This window comes from Xyrauchen texanus, chromosome 42, assembly GCF_025860055.1.
Source record: "Xyrauchen texanus isolate HMW12.3.18 chromosome 42, RBS_HiC_50CHRs, whole genome shotgun sequence".
Classification (NCBI taxonomy): Eukaryota; Metazoa; Chordata; class Actinopteri; order Cypriniformes; family Catostomidae; genus Xyrauchen; species Xyrauchen texanus.
In genome coordinates this window covers 15,172,060-15,184,985 of record NC_068317.1, presented here as the reverse complement: position 1 = coordinate 15,184,985, position 12,926 = coordinate 15,172,060, and the positions used below count along the sequence as shown (strand labels likewise).

The following is a 12,926-nucleotide window of genomic DNA, read 5'->3' as shown; positions in this document are numbered from 1 at the left end:
TTCATCAGAACAGGATTAAAGATTTTTAGGAAAGAAGGTCATCTTGGATGGCCTGAAGATGACTAAAGTAATAGTTCACCCAAAAATGAAAATTTCCTGATAATTTAAAGGAAATTTGCTGCGTTTACACAATTTTCTGCCAGAACCCCTCAAACTGAAGCAGAGCCAGAGTAACTTCTATGTTATATGATTTAATGCAATTGATACTGATATTGGGTAAATAAGTGATTATTCTGGCAGCTGCTATTAAGTGGACATACGGCACCCCTAATATCAGAGCTTTTGCAAGCATCATTTATGAACTGTAGATTCTGGCAGTAGAGGTCTTCACGGGTCCACCCAAACCAGAGGACCAGGACCCATTTTAAACAATCAGCCACGTCCAGGTCAGGTCCCATTCTTGTACTTCGGGTCCCTGGTCCGTTTAACATCTGCAGTGATGCGATGACTTAACCAATTGACGATTGGATCGTTTATTTAGAAGGTGGGACTTATTCCGACATATCGGTGTTTGACAAATGACGAAACCTAAGTGCATTACTGGTGTTGCGCGATTTTTCAGGTTTTGTGGTTAGTTTGTTCGCTTTGTATATCTAAAATCTATGGTCAGACACGTCTCAGAGAGCACAGATGACAACAAATTAGTAATGCTAACATCAGCGGCAGTGGCACTGAACAAGCAATCTCTATTATAGTTCAAAAGGGCAAACAGTGGAAGTTATCATATTATGCGAGATACAAAAAAACTGCAAAGCTGCAAAGTCACGTTTGTCATCAATCACCATGACAGCAAGTGGACTTTTGAAGCTGAAATAATGAGTGGATTATACATGCTCTTTCAATTAACAAGAGAGGAACAACATGGACCTTATTATACCAACTTTCTTGGCAAGGAGGATGGATTGTATGCATCACGGTCAGGTACAGGTGAGAAGGCTACTGACATTACATTAGGTAAGATGCAAAGTTTTATTTTCACAACTTGTAAATTAACTTGTTAATAGCAATTAGCTGTGGAATCTATGCCAATCGGGTTCAATCGGGTCTGTGTGTCCCGGACCGGATTTCAAATAATATACGGGTCCGAGTCAGTTCTGGGTAGTACATTTATGGCATTTCTCAGTTCTACATGGGTCCGGATCCAAACTTTCAAACATAGAAGGGTCTGGGTCTGTTCCAGATAGAACATTTCCGGGTCTCTTCGGGTTCGGGACCATATTTTTGGACCCGTGAACACCTATATCTGGCAGCCCACTGGCCCCTGGATACTGTATATGTCTGGACGCAGACATCATATTGCTGGAATGCTTAATAGACAATCCAAAACACAGTTTGGAAGCCCTTCATAAGACCTGGCCACTGGTTAAAGTGATAGTTCACCAGGTTTACGCTGCTCATTTCATACAATGAAAGGGATTTATGAAAATGGGCTACCAGGCTCCACAAACAACAAAAAAAAGAACCATAGAAGAACTAAAACAGTGGTACACATAGACATTTCACGCCTACTGAAGCCATAAGACCAAAATGCAAGTTGTTATTCACTAAAAAGTTCTCCAATTAATGTCAGCATTGCTTCTCTTTGCATTTTATACTACCATATCAGAATGTTAGCTCTTTATCCTTACAGGTCAATTTGGAATAAAATAGGTCAGCATCATGTTTTTTTTTAACTAAATATTAAAATATCTTGACAGACTGGTCTTAATCACTATAAATCGTGACAAAAGCTGTTGAAACAATTAAGTACACAATTTTAAAGTTGGTTTTGAATTCATCAATACTTGCAAAAGAAAAAATGGCAAAATTCCTCTTTTGCAAGGGCAGAGTAATAAAAATGGGGCAATACTACCTCCTACTGGTAATGAGCAGAAATGTGCTTTAGATTCCCAAAAGCCTTCAGTCCATTTAGGAGTTCTTTAAACTAAAATCACTAAAAATCTCCAAAAGTAGGGGAGAAATGAGACATTCTAAAATCATCTCCTTGGATTCACATGGTAGAAATAACTAGTAAAAAGACAAAAAGGTACAAGATTGTGTACTTGAGGTCTCATGAATAGTTGAATTGCCCCATTGAGCAATAATTATGTTATCCAACATATCCACTTTTGCCATTACATACATTGTACTGTACATAATATACTGTATTCTTGTTCTTTATATAACGGATTTGTAATAGATTCGCACTACGTGTGTGTATGTATGAAGGTGAGTGTATGTACGTATATGTATAATTATTCATTTTTATTATTATTTATTATTTTTTTGTTTTTAATTATCTATGTCTTGCTGCTGTTTTTGTATTGTTGTACACAGGAAGCTCCTGTCACCAAGACAAATTCCTTGCATGTGTAAGCATACTTGTCAATAAAGCCGATTCTGATGAACTACAAACCAATGTTTAGTAAATTTATTCTTAAACTAAGAAAAAAAATACCAGCGGGGTAAGCAAAAAATAAATATATACATTTCCCTTTGAATCAAGTTTTATTTATTTATTTATTTATTTATTGCAGTGTACTTATGTAGCTACATTACTTGGCAACAAACATATTTACCTAAGCCTAAAAGCTACTTGGTGGAAAAAAATAATTCAGATAAGAATTATTAATAAATGTAAATTTTTAATCCTACTGCAATTTCTCCATCCTTCATTAAGCAGAACTTAAACATTACACCATAAAATGTATATTGCATAGTGAAAATATTATTTTCAGAAATGTATATTGTTATACACAACAAGTTATGAAGTGCACATATTATCTGTTGACCTACATATAATGAAGTCTGTCAACTGCTCAGTGGTTGTGGCCCTCTGTGTATCCCACTGTATGTTGGACGCTATATGACACACCACTAGATATCAGTAAAGACCATTCACAACAATCGTTATTACCAGGAGGTTAAAATAAACAAATACTGACATGCTTCAGAGGCATTCAGTTCCTAAAATATTACACCTCTGCAGTTCACAGGACTTACCTCTGATTGAACATTCCTCTAAAGTTGTAATTGGCTCTGTAGTTGGGGACTGGTTTGGGGTCCAGGGGTTTATAGATGGCTGGCTCCCCTCGCTTCATGGCCAGGCCATTCAACTCGACTGTAGGAGTGATGCTGCCTACAAAACAACCCCCTTTAGCCCAAGAACATCTCATTCACTAATGCTTTTATGATTGCAAGACATTGCTTCAACCTAGCCAACAAGGTAAACAAACTGACAGAATTAACTGCAATATTTGTACTATGCAGAGCAGCCGTTACAGACTTCTAAGTGGCTCAACAGAAACTGATCCAAACACAATTCACCCTGGCATCTAACTGCATATTTCATCAGTATTTACTGTATAAAGATAGATGTATTTGTACACTGCAACAGAACTTTTTGCAATATTTGTAGCTCTATTTTGTAAAGCTTTGAGTCGATTCTTGTGTGTAATGGAGATTTTGGTACCTGGGTTGCTGTTCGAGATGTCAGCTTTAGGAGATCTGGGAGGAGGCTGAGGTAGGCTGCTCTCTGTCAGGGCCTTGGTTGCTGTGGAGTGCTGGGCCTTTTTAATGCTGCTGCCTTCTGCCTCCCATAACTGATTCCCCAAGCACAGCTGCACGGTAAAGATCTGCACATGGACAGCAGGGGAGAATTGACTGTGATATCTAAGGCACTTTTTGAATGTCACGGCTTGGTGGTCATGTAATGCAGTTGCCCACACTGTTATTTAGAGTTTACATATGGACTCATAAATATATGGCAGCAAGACATCTTATATTCTGAAAGGATTTGAAAGGACCAATGAAGCGACTATCTTGATTGACATGACTCATGTACCATTTCCCTGACAGTACTAGGTTTTAACAATGAGGAGAGGTTATATTTTACCATTAAGTTACTGCAATGCACTTTTAATAAGTAGAGTTTTGTGCTATTAGCTTTGAAGTAATCTATGCTATGCTACATTCAGTAAAGGGGCCTCGGACACTACACAAATCTATCACTGGCGAGTGAAATGTTACAATTTAACTGCCAGTGGCTAATAACAGGCGTTTTTTGGTCGCATAGTGCAAAATTTACTCGCATATGAGAGTGATTTACTCGCAAAGTAGAGGGCTGCATGGCCGTTAAAGTAAACAGAAAATATAAAATGGCCAAATAACAAAATTAGATGACACATGGTGTGAAGTTACGTTAGCAGCGGTTCAGAAATGACTTTTAACATGGGGGCGATGAGGAAACATTTAGAAAATCTATTTTAAGTGACTACTACTAACAGAAACACGTGTTGTAATACTATATCATGTGTGGGTGGGGACAAAAAGTAAACAGGACTTACGGTGCTGCTGTCTTGACAAGTGCTCCGCGATGCTTTTGCTTCAAGTGTTCGTTCATGGCGGTTGTACGGCTGTGATAAGCCATTTCCAATTTGCATATCTTACACAGCACCACATTGTTGGGTCTCTGGCTAAAATACTCCCACGCTTTAGATCACCATGGGCAAGTTTTTATAGCTGCAGTTTGTTCTTCAGGAAATCCATGCTTAAACCAGGAGATGCCATTTTAATTATTCCAATGCGACGCTCCGACGCATGTTATGCAAATCGACGTATTTCTGTAATCGATGACATCGATTAATCGTCCCATCCCTATGCTACATGTAATGTACTATTAGTAGCAAACAAAATTAATCTTCAGCAAGACTTTCTCTTCTGGGAAAACAGAGCAAAACTAATGATGACATTCTGATGAAAAATACCTGCCACCAACTAGCAAACTGTGGTTCACAGCTGTAATGTATCTAACGCCTATTGACTATTTAAAAAAAGGGACAAGCCCTTTTATACATCCTGACCAAACTTCCTGTTTCAATAGGAAATTGTGCTCATCAAGCAATTTCATGGGGTCTCTACATAACACGTAACCCCACGTAAAATGACCACGAATGTTCCCATACCTTAGCATGTGCAGGCCCTTTCTCATTCAGCAGTTTGTATTGAGGTTGAATCCTGTTGAAACGGGCTAACTCATTCACCAGACACATGGGAGTTTTCTCTTTAGGGTTTGCCATGTTTTCTTCAGGAGGGCCTATCAGAAAGAGACACAATTCAATTGAGTTCAGCTAAAACAAATGATTAAATAAATCAATGGATGAACATATTTGCTCATTTCACCATTTAAACATATTACTCCACTGGAAACAATGTCTATATGACATTCCATGGAATAATTCCCAAAATGAATGCTAACTGTTATGACAGATAAACATTATGACTAACCAGATGTTAACATTACACTGGGTCATCTGATTTATTTTGTTTATATTTGCCAAGTCATCATAGTGTGAAATATATGGTCTTATCTTGAATGATTCAAGATTTTATAAAAAAAAAATGTTTCTCAAAACAAACAATCTGCTTTATAAACTGAAAGCAAACATGTACGTGTTCAGTGGTCAAAACAATTTGGGCATTTGAGCAACAATTAAAAGTATGAATGTCATTGTATTAGTAAACAAGAAAATATAAAAAAAGAAAATTATTTTAAAGCTAAAAAAAAAACCTAGCAAAAGTTAAGTTAGTTTTGAGAAAAAGTCTAGCATAATTTGTGTGCAAATGTCATTGGTTTGGCACAAGTGTTATTTATTGCACTGAAATTCATACATTTCTATGCTTGGCTTAAGTGTCTAAACACTTTTTGTAGGCATAGGACACCTGTTGTAACTTACAAAACATATTACTCATATAAAATGTTTTGTTTTACTAACATTGTTCCTATATGGAAATAAATTGGTACAATAGATGTGATCGATATGCAGGCCGCTTACCTGATGGGCTGGCTGGTACAGTGGAGTCCATAAAGCCAGGGGCAGGGCTGGGGCAGGTGGGCGTTGTGGCTGGCACTGTGCCATTGAAGGTGGGCTGCAGACCCAGAGCTCCTGGGCTGGGCATGGCCACAGGGGGTGCCACAGTGGACAGGCCAGACCCAGACAAGGGGGATGAAGTCTGCACTTTCATTTGAGCCATGCTCTGTCACTGTTAAAAAAAATAACATCATATAAATTTTACAAATCTAAACTTGAAAGCCATTGAGGACTTCATCTTCATTAACATTTCTATAGGCTGAGGTATTGAGTAAGCTGCATTATTTATTAGACTATATTATTTAGCCAAGCAAAATGTCCATTACCAGAGCATTATAAGGAAAACATGGTCAAGGCCATGAAATGAAATCAAACAGGATAAGCCAGAGGGCAGAAGCAACAATACGCATAGACGAGGACTGTCTGTGTGGTGAGTAAATTTGGGCCAGGACAGTCCTCGTCTATGCATATTGTTGCTTCTACCCTCTCGTTTATCCTGTTTCATTTCAGTCTGCGCATACTGTGCTGATGAGTAAATTTGAATCACGCATCCTGTGCGCATTCCAATCAGCAATGTCGACAACCAAAGTATACTTTGGCTTTCATATATTGTAGTCCACAAGTTCACATCAAGTGTGCAATTTGGAGCAGGACCTAAGATGGGCTCTTATCACAAGTTTGGCCTCTTGTGGCTTATTGCTTTATTATTACATGGCGCTCTGGAACACCCAATGCTGATTGGCCAATGTCGCCATCTAGTGGTCTGATATCTCTGCGTAACAACCGTACATTCAAGTATCAGACCACTCAGCTGGGTATTGCAAGTAATTTTTCCTGCTTTTCGAATCACTGTGCGATCTCCACAAGCAAGGTAATAAATAGAATGTTTCATGGACATTTGTTTATTTGGCAAGTAGTCTTGTAATAAGTTGGATGAGTAGTCAGACATTAATTATTAACTAAATTAACACCAACAGAACTCAGACACAAACAGGAGATGGATTTCAGCAGTTTTATTTCTTCACATAATTTCAAAGCAAATCAATATTTTATGTTTATTTATACATTTATTTACTTTTTAGCCATGTAATAAGTTGGACAATGTAAAGTCAGCCTGTTGTTATTGCAAAATAAACCCCTTTAGGATGAAACGACTGCTGATTACCCTTTCTGGGTTTATTTTGCAATAACAATCGAGTGACAGTACATTATCCCAGTGTTTCCCCAACCTTTTTCTGCCACGGCACACTTTTTACGACTAAAAATTCTACGGCACACCACTATGCCACATAGGCTAACCATCATCAATATTTTTTCCTTTTCAAGTACTTGTCCAAGTTTTCTGTCCATCTCAGTATCGTTGACTTGTAATTTTTGAAATTCGACCATGCAAAAAAAGAAAAACAAAATCACATGGTTAGGATACGCTGTGTGGTCACAGGTGGCATAGCGCTAAATGGGTAATGAAAAAACAACAAATTTGCTTCTTTTCTAATTTGTGGATTTGTTATTGCAATGCACAACAAATTAGAGATACAAACTCATGAGGGGTGAAAAATGTAAGAAAATCACTGCTCCACGAAAAATCTTTCTGGGGAGATTTAAAAAAAATAAAATAAATAAGCTTAAAGCATGAATTCTAGCTATTTTAGTGATTCAAGTTTACAACTGTGCAGAATAAGCTGCAAAATAAAGAGTATTTATTTGTATTTTTGCTTCAGTTTCACAAATGTATTACATTTTATTAACCGATCAGTTCAGTGACCCCTTCTGGAAATGTCACTAGGTGGCGACAAATGAGCATCTTATGTGCTATGTGTGAATCAGTGAATCATTTTGAGTCATTCATGACAAAAATCTACCAAGAGACTTTATAGTGTTTAAGCATTAAAAGAACAAAGCAGATCTATAGTCTTCCTTCAGTCTAAGCATTACTTTTCATCCAAAAAGACAACAATAACAGTGAGTTTCAATAACGTCCTAACCTTCTCCTTTATTGAAATTGCATGGCTACAAATCTACTGACTTCAGTATAAGAATTATATACACAAAGCAGATCTATGGTATCATTTTCCTACAGTAGCCTATTTAAACTGATGAGCATGGCTTTTATCAGAAAAGACCACAATAATAAACAAATAATAATTTTGAGTTTCAATAATGTCATTTCGTCATTCAACGGCAGCCTCAAGCACCGCATTGCACTCCACATGACAAGAGTTGCAGAACGCGTCACTTAGGGGCGATTTTACGAGTTTGACATGTAAAAAAGCAGGAGAAGTGCACAATAAACATTGAAAACAAGTATTTGGAAGAGAGAGAAAAGCTTGCTGTTGCTTTGATATCAGAAAGTAATGAAATGACTAATTTATGTTTAGGTCTAAGCATTTTCTTGATGAATTTAAATTAGTTCAATAACTGGGTCTCTTAAATTTGTAAACGATCAGGTAATATTTAATTAAAAGAAATTATGTTACATTCAATGTCTCTTCACAAATTTGGACAGTTTTTTTATATTTCTTGTTGCTTAGTACTCTCAAAGACATTATTGGTGAAGCAAAAACACGTGTGTGAAAAATACTTTGGTGTAAAGTCACTTCATTGACTTCAATGTATTCTGCAGCGCTGACGCGAGTCATGTGGAAGACACTTAACACAAATAAACATCATTCACTTTTGCACATTAATCATTGCTCTTCACAATAACAAAATTGACCAATTATGGTTCCAAAATAGCAATTTCTCCAAAAGGTGAGGAGTTTGGATCCCTGAAATTATCTTTTTTTTTTCATGCATTTATTTATTTTGTGGAATTTCATAATCTTTCACGGCACACTACTGGTTGGGAAACACTGCATTATCCCTTTCTTAGATTTTCCTTTTTAATTACATGTCTAATTTTCATTGAGAACTTTACATTTAAATTTAAAAAAGAATGTAATACATAAAATGTAAATAATGCATCTCTTAAATGTATTAATGATGAAGTGCACAACCCCTGGCAAAAATTATGGAATCACCACACTAAGAGGATGTTCACACAGCTTTTTTACTTTGTAGCAAAAATAAACAAATCACAGATAACACAAAAAAAAATGTCATCCCTCAAATCAAATTACATTATTTTAATTAAATGGAATATTGTTTTCCAGATCAAGTAGAGGAAAAAATTATGGAAAAAAAAAATACTTTTTTGCTCCTCCTCTTGCTTTCATTATGGCCTGAATTCTTTGAGGCATGGACTTCACTAATGAAAAACAATATTCTCGATCAAGCTGGTTCCAACTTTCTCGAATAGCGGTTGACAGATCAGCTTTGCGGGATGGAGCCTTGTCATGGACCAATTTTTTAACTCCACTAAATCCAATTTCTGCCCATTTGTTTTTCATTTGTTTTGTTGTGTAGTTTCTGTATTCAAGGCATATTGCTTTGAGTTTTCTATCCTGATGCTTTGTCTTCTTTGGTCTACCCGTATGTTTTCCTTTTATAACCTTCCTATTTTGTTTGTACTTGCACCAAATTCTAGACACAGCTGACTGGGAGCAACCAACTTCTTTTGCCACTCTCCTTGAAGGAGTTTTATAATCAACTATTGTTGGGGAAATTTTTCCTTTCAATTAGCCAAGTCCAACAGCTTGAGGTCTGTAAGCACTGCAGACTAATTTGCATTTTTAGACTTGTGCTGGTATTTGTTTTAGAAATGCAAATTACAAGGTGATTCCATAATCTTTTCCTCTATTTGATCTGGAAAATATATATGCTATTAATTAAAATAAATGTAATTGAATTTGTTTTATGGATGTTTCACAAAGCCAGAATTTTCAGCTATTAAAAAAAAAAAAAAGGTAATATCTATGATTTGTTTATTTGCTACCAAGTAAAAAAGCTGGATGAACATCCTCCAAGAATGGTGATTTCATAGTTTTTGCCAGGGGTCGTATTTAGTCGGTTCACAAAATGCATTTACTGATCAGCAACTGATGTATTTTTTTACACAATATAGAAGCTGTAATATTGGAACTCATATTGCTGTAAAGGTTAAATTATGTTTACCAGTTTTGTTGGATATGTTGTACAAATTGTAAACAATAAAATATTAATCTTTTTCAATTAATCAAAAAGAGGGCTTAATTGGAACCCATGGGCTTAAGCAGTACATTATTTACCATTTAATCCCATTCTAGACTTTTCGCATATTTCATGACATATTTTTATTTAATATTTTGGAAATTGTTGGAATTGACATAAAACTTCAAGTGAGATATAAATATATCCACATTTTTCCATGTCAACTAAGAAAATATAAAATAAAAAAAACGTCTGAAAACAGATTTTGGTGGGCTTAATGGGAACACATACCCCAATAGTGTTGGCAGGCTGTAATGTCAGTAAGCCATAGCCGTTGATCAAATTAATCTCAACCCACCTAAAAATCTGTGACTGCAATAGTACTGATTAAATCCTTTAAACAGCCACAGACAGCACTGCACTTGTATGAAGTGCAAGAATGCTTTAGTGGCTTTTCTCATCTGTTAAGACTGACTATATTGCGAACCAATAGCACTGGAGTGTGGGCTGCGAAGGAGCACATCATTGGTCCAACCCACTGAACGAAAAAAAACCTTTACTCAATGAGCATGAATCAGCGTCTGTTAGTCAACTCAAGAAGAGGAGGCATGTCGTTCATATAGTTCGGTAATCTCGTTTAACAAGGAGTGGAAGGGGCTGGATGAATTAAGAGTAAAGTGACTTATGGCATTACACTGTCATCAAGATGTAATTAAAACTTGTAATTATTTTAGGCTAATTTTGTTGTCTTTTTTGTATAGTCTGACAGTAATGCACAGCAAATGGAAGATATTTGTTGTCATTTGCGAGGAATTCCTTATGATGCTTAAACACTCAGTTGAAGTCTCTTAATAGATGCACAGATTTTTACTAAATTATAATTAAACTTTCAATAATGAACGACTCTGAGTAATTAAACTACTGATAAAGCACAAAGAAAATAAACCTTGTAGAAAAATGGTCACTGAACTAATAAGTACAATACAAACTTTTTTATTTTTATTTCTATTTCATACCTTTATTTTACCAGGTAGTCTCTTGAGATTCAAAATCTCTTTTCCGAGTGACTTTCTCTTTTTAACAAATTCTAAAGACTTGAGTCACGCATTAATGGCATACTGTACTATATACAGAGAAGCATAATCTTGAAGTTAATTCACTCCACTATATAATGACCAAGATAAATGTGACTTTTATTGTAATATTAGGATTTTGTGGTGTTTGATATAACTTTATAGAAATTACTTTATAGAAATTCTAAAAGTTTTGTTAATAAATGGAGGAAAAAAATGTAATATATTAAATGTGCTCATCTTATAGTGTCATTGGGGCAGAGCCCCCCAAATATTGAAATCCTAGAATCGCCACTGGTGTAAGCCAAAGTCAAATAAAACAACTGCACTGGAAAAAGTGCATGCAATAGAAAAATCTACACTTTGTTGCAGAAAAGTGGCACAGATAAATCTCAGTTTTTACCTGTGTCAAAGGCTTGTGTTCCAATCCAACCACCACTTGAATAAGATCATAGTAAAATATGACTGTGTTTAGGACACACGCGTGGGAGGACCGGTTCTGAATCCATCAACTATTAGATCACAGTGTTTCCTAAAAGCACGGTCTTAATTTAGAACTTTTCAATGGTCTTTTCACCTCATTTGTCCAGGTTTCATTGTTCAGAAATTGGCATCAAATTATCAGCAAGATTCTAAACTACAGGATAACACAACAGAGTTACCACACCTTTTGATTATTGGATAAGGACTTTTAAACATTGTTCAGTAGAGATTACATATACAAAGAGCCATTTTTACCAGATAAAATATTTTCAACTAGATATATTATAGAAATGTTTGTGACCATTCCAAAAACACAAATGTAAAATTACTGCAACGATGTTCCTTCACATCTTCAACTACAAAAGCATCAAAAGCAATGGATAACATTAATCCTAGTAGGTAGTGTAGGCTGGAGGTAGCCTTAAGTGTAATTGACATTTGGCCACCAACCAGATACATCCTGGACACTTGGGCTGAGAAGATAAATTTTATTTGTATACCAAACACACTTTGCAAAATCACAAAAGAGAGGTCACTGTCATTCCCCAGCTGGCTGGATGAACATCTCAACCAGTGTCTCTGCCTTTCCTCTATGTCTATGCATTGAATAACAGTGTCATTTTCTTGTTGCTGAAGATGAAAGAAGTCTGATTAACAAAACGCAAGAGTGAGATGTGTTACTGACCCCTAAACAGTTGTATAAATCAGTCTAGAACTGTGTTTCACAAACTAATCGATGCTTATGACGCCCAAAAACGATGTCTAGGTAGGTTGCACACTATGTTTTGGAATACAGCCTTGAAATCCCTTTCTAGCATGCAGGCCACCGGTCTGAACTCAGCTGGGAATATGTAGACATCATGGCTGAACGACTAAATACCCCCTCACGGCTGAACGATGCACACCGCTTCTCCAGACATTAAACAAACAAATGACATGTCGCAATTTCATCTGTAAATCTGAATATATCACTACTTCAAACGAGTATGCAGTTATTTTGAATGCTTTACCTTCGTCCAGGGCCAGACCCCAGTTACACCTCCAACCTTGGCAAACACTAAAGAGAACTAATGAGACCAGGAGCAAACCATTTTATGCCTAACAGCCTTTACGCAATATATTGCACTCCGAGGACAGTTTACTGTAGTATGTTACATTACACGTACTTGTGTTTAATCATCAAGGATAGAAAAGTTTCTATACTGTTTTTGGCAAGTAATTAGAGTATACCGAAATAAGAGTGCACCCCTCCTCTGTCGCATAGATGGTGCAGTCCGACTTCCTGATACTGACTGGAGATAAATGAATCCACTGTACATTTAAATGCCATGCTTTTCTAAGGTTGACCTTGTTTTTCTAACTTATTGAGCATTTCTCTTATTTATGTTTACTTTGTTTCATTTTTGTATATATATTTTAACTTTATGTATCTTTTATATATATATTATAAATA

The 12,926-nt window shown here is 36.2% G+C and overlaps 1 protein-coding gene across 5 annotated transcripts in view; it reads right to left on the bottom strand.

Annotated features, from left to right (window-relative positions):
- Positions 1-12,561, bottom strand: part of stau2 (staufen double-stranded RNA binding protein 2) — a 136,770-nt gene extending 124,209 nt beyond the window's left edge. For 3 of the 5 annotated variants that reach the window (XM_052114456.1, XM_052114458.1, XM_052114460.1), the window contains exons 1-5: positions 12,484-12,561; positions 5,814-6,021; positions 4,944-5,074; positions 3,452-3,614; positions 2,983-3,133 (exon numbers count right to left, since the gene is read on the bottom strand). In XM_052114456.1, coding sequence (XP_051970416.1) covers positions 2,983-3,133; positions 3,452-3,614; positions 4,944-5,074; positions 5,814-6,012 — 644 coding nt within the window. In that variant the 5' untranslated portion in view covers positions 6,013-6,021; positions 12,484-12,561. The remainder of the gene's footprint in view (positions 1-2,982; positions 3,134-3,451; positions 3,615-4,943; positions 5,075-5,813; positions 6,022-12,483) is intronic. The other 2 variants (XM_052114457.1, XM_052114459.1) reach the window with 1 other exon arrangement.
- Positions 12,562-12,926: the final 365 nt, after the last annotated feature.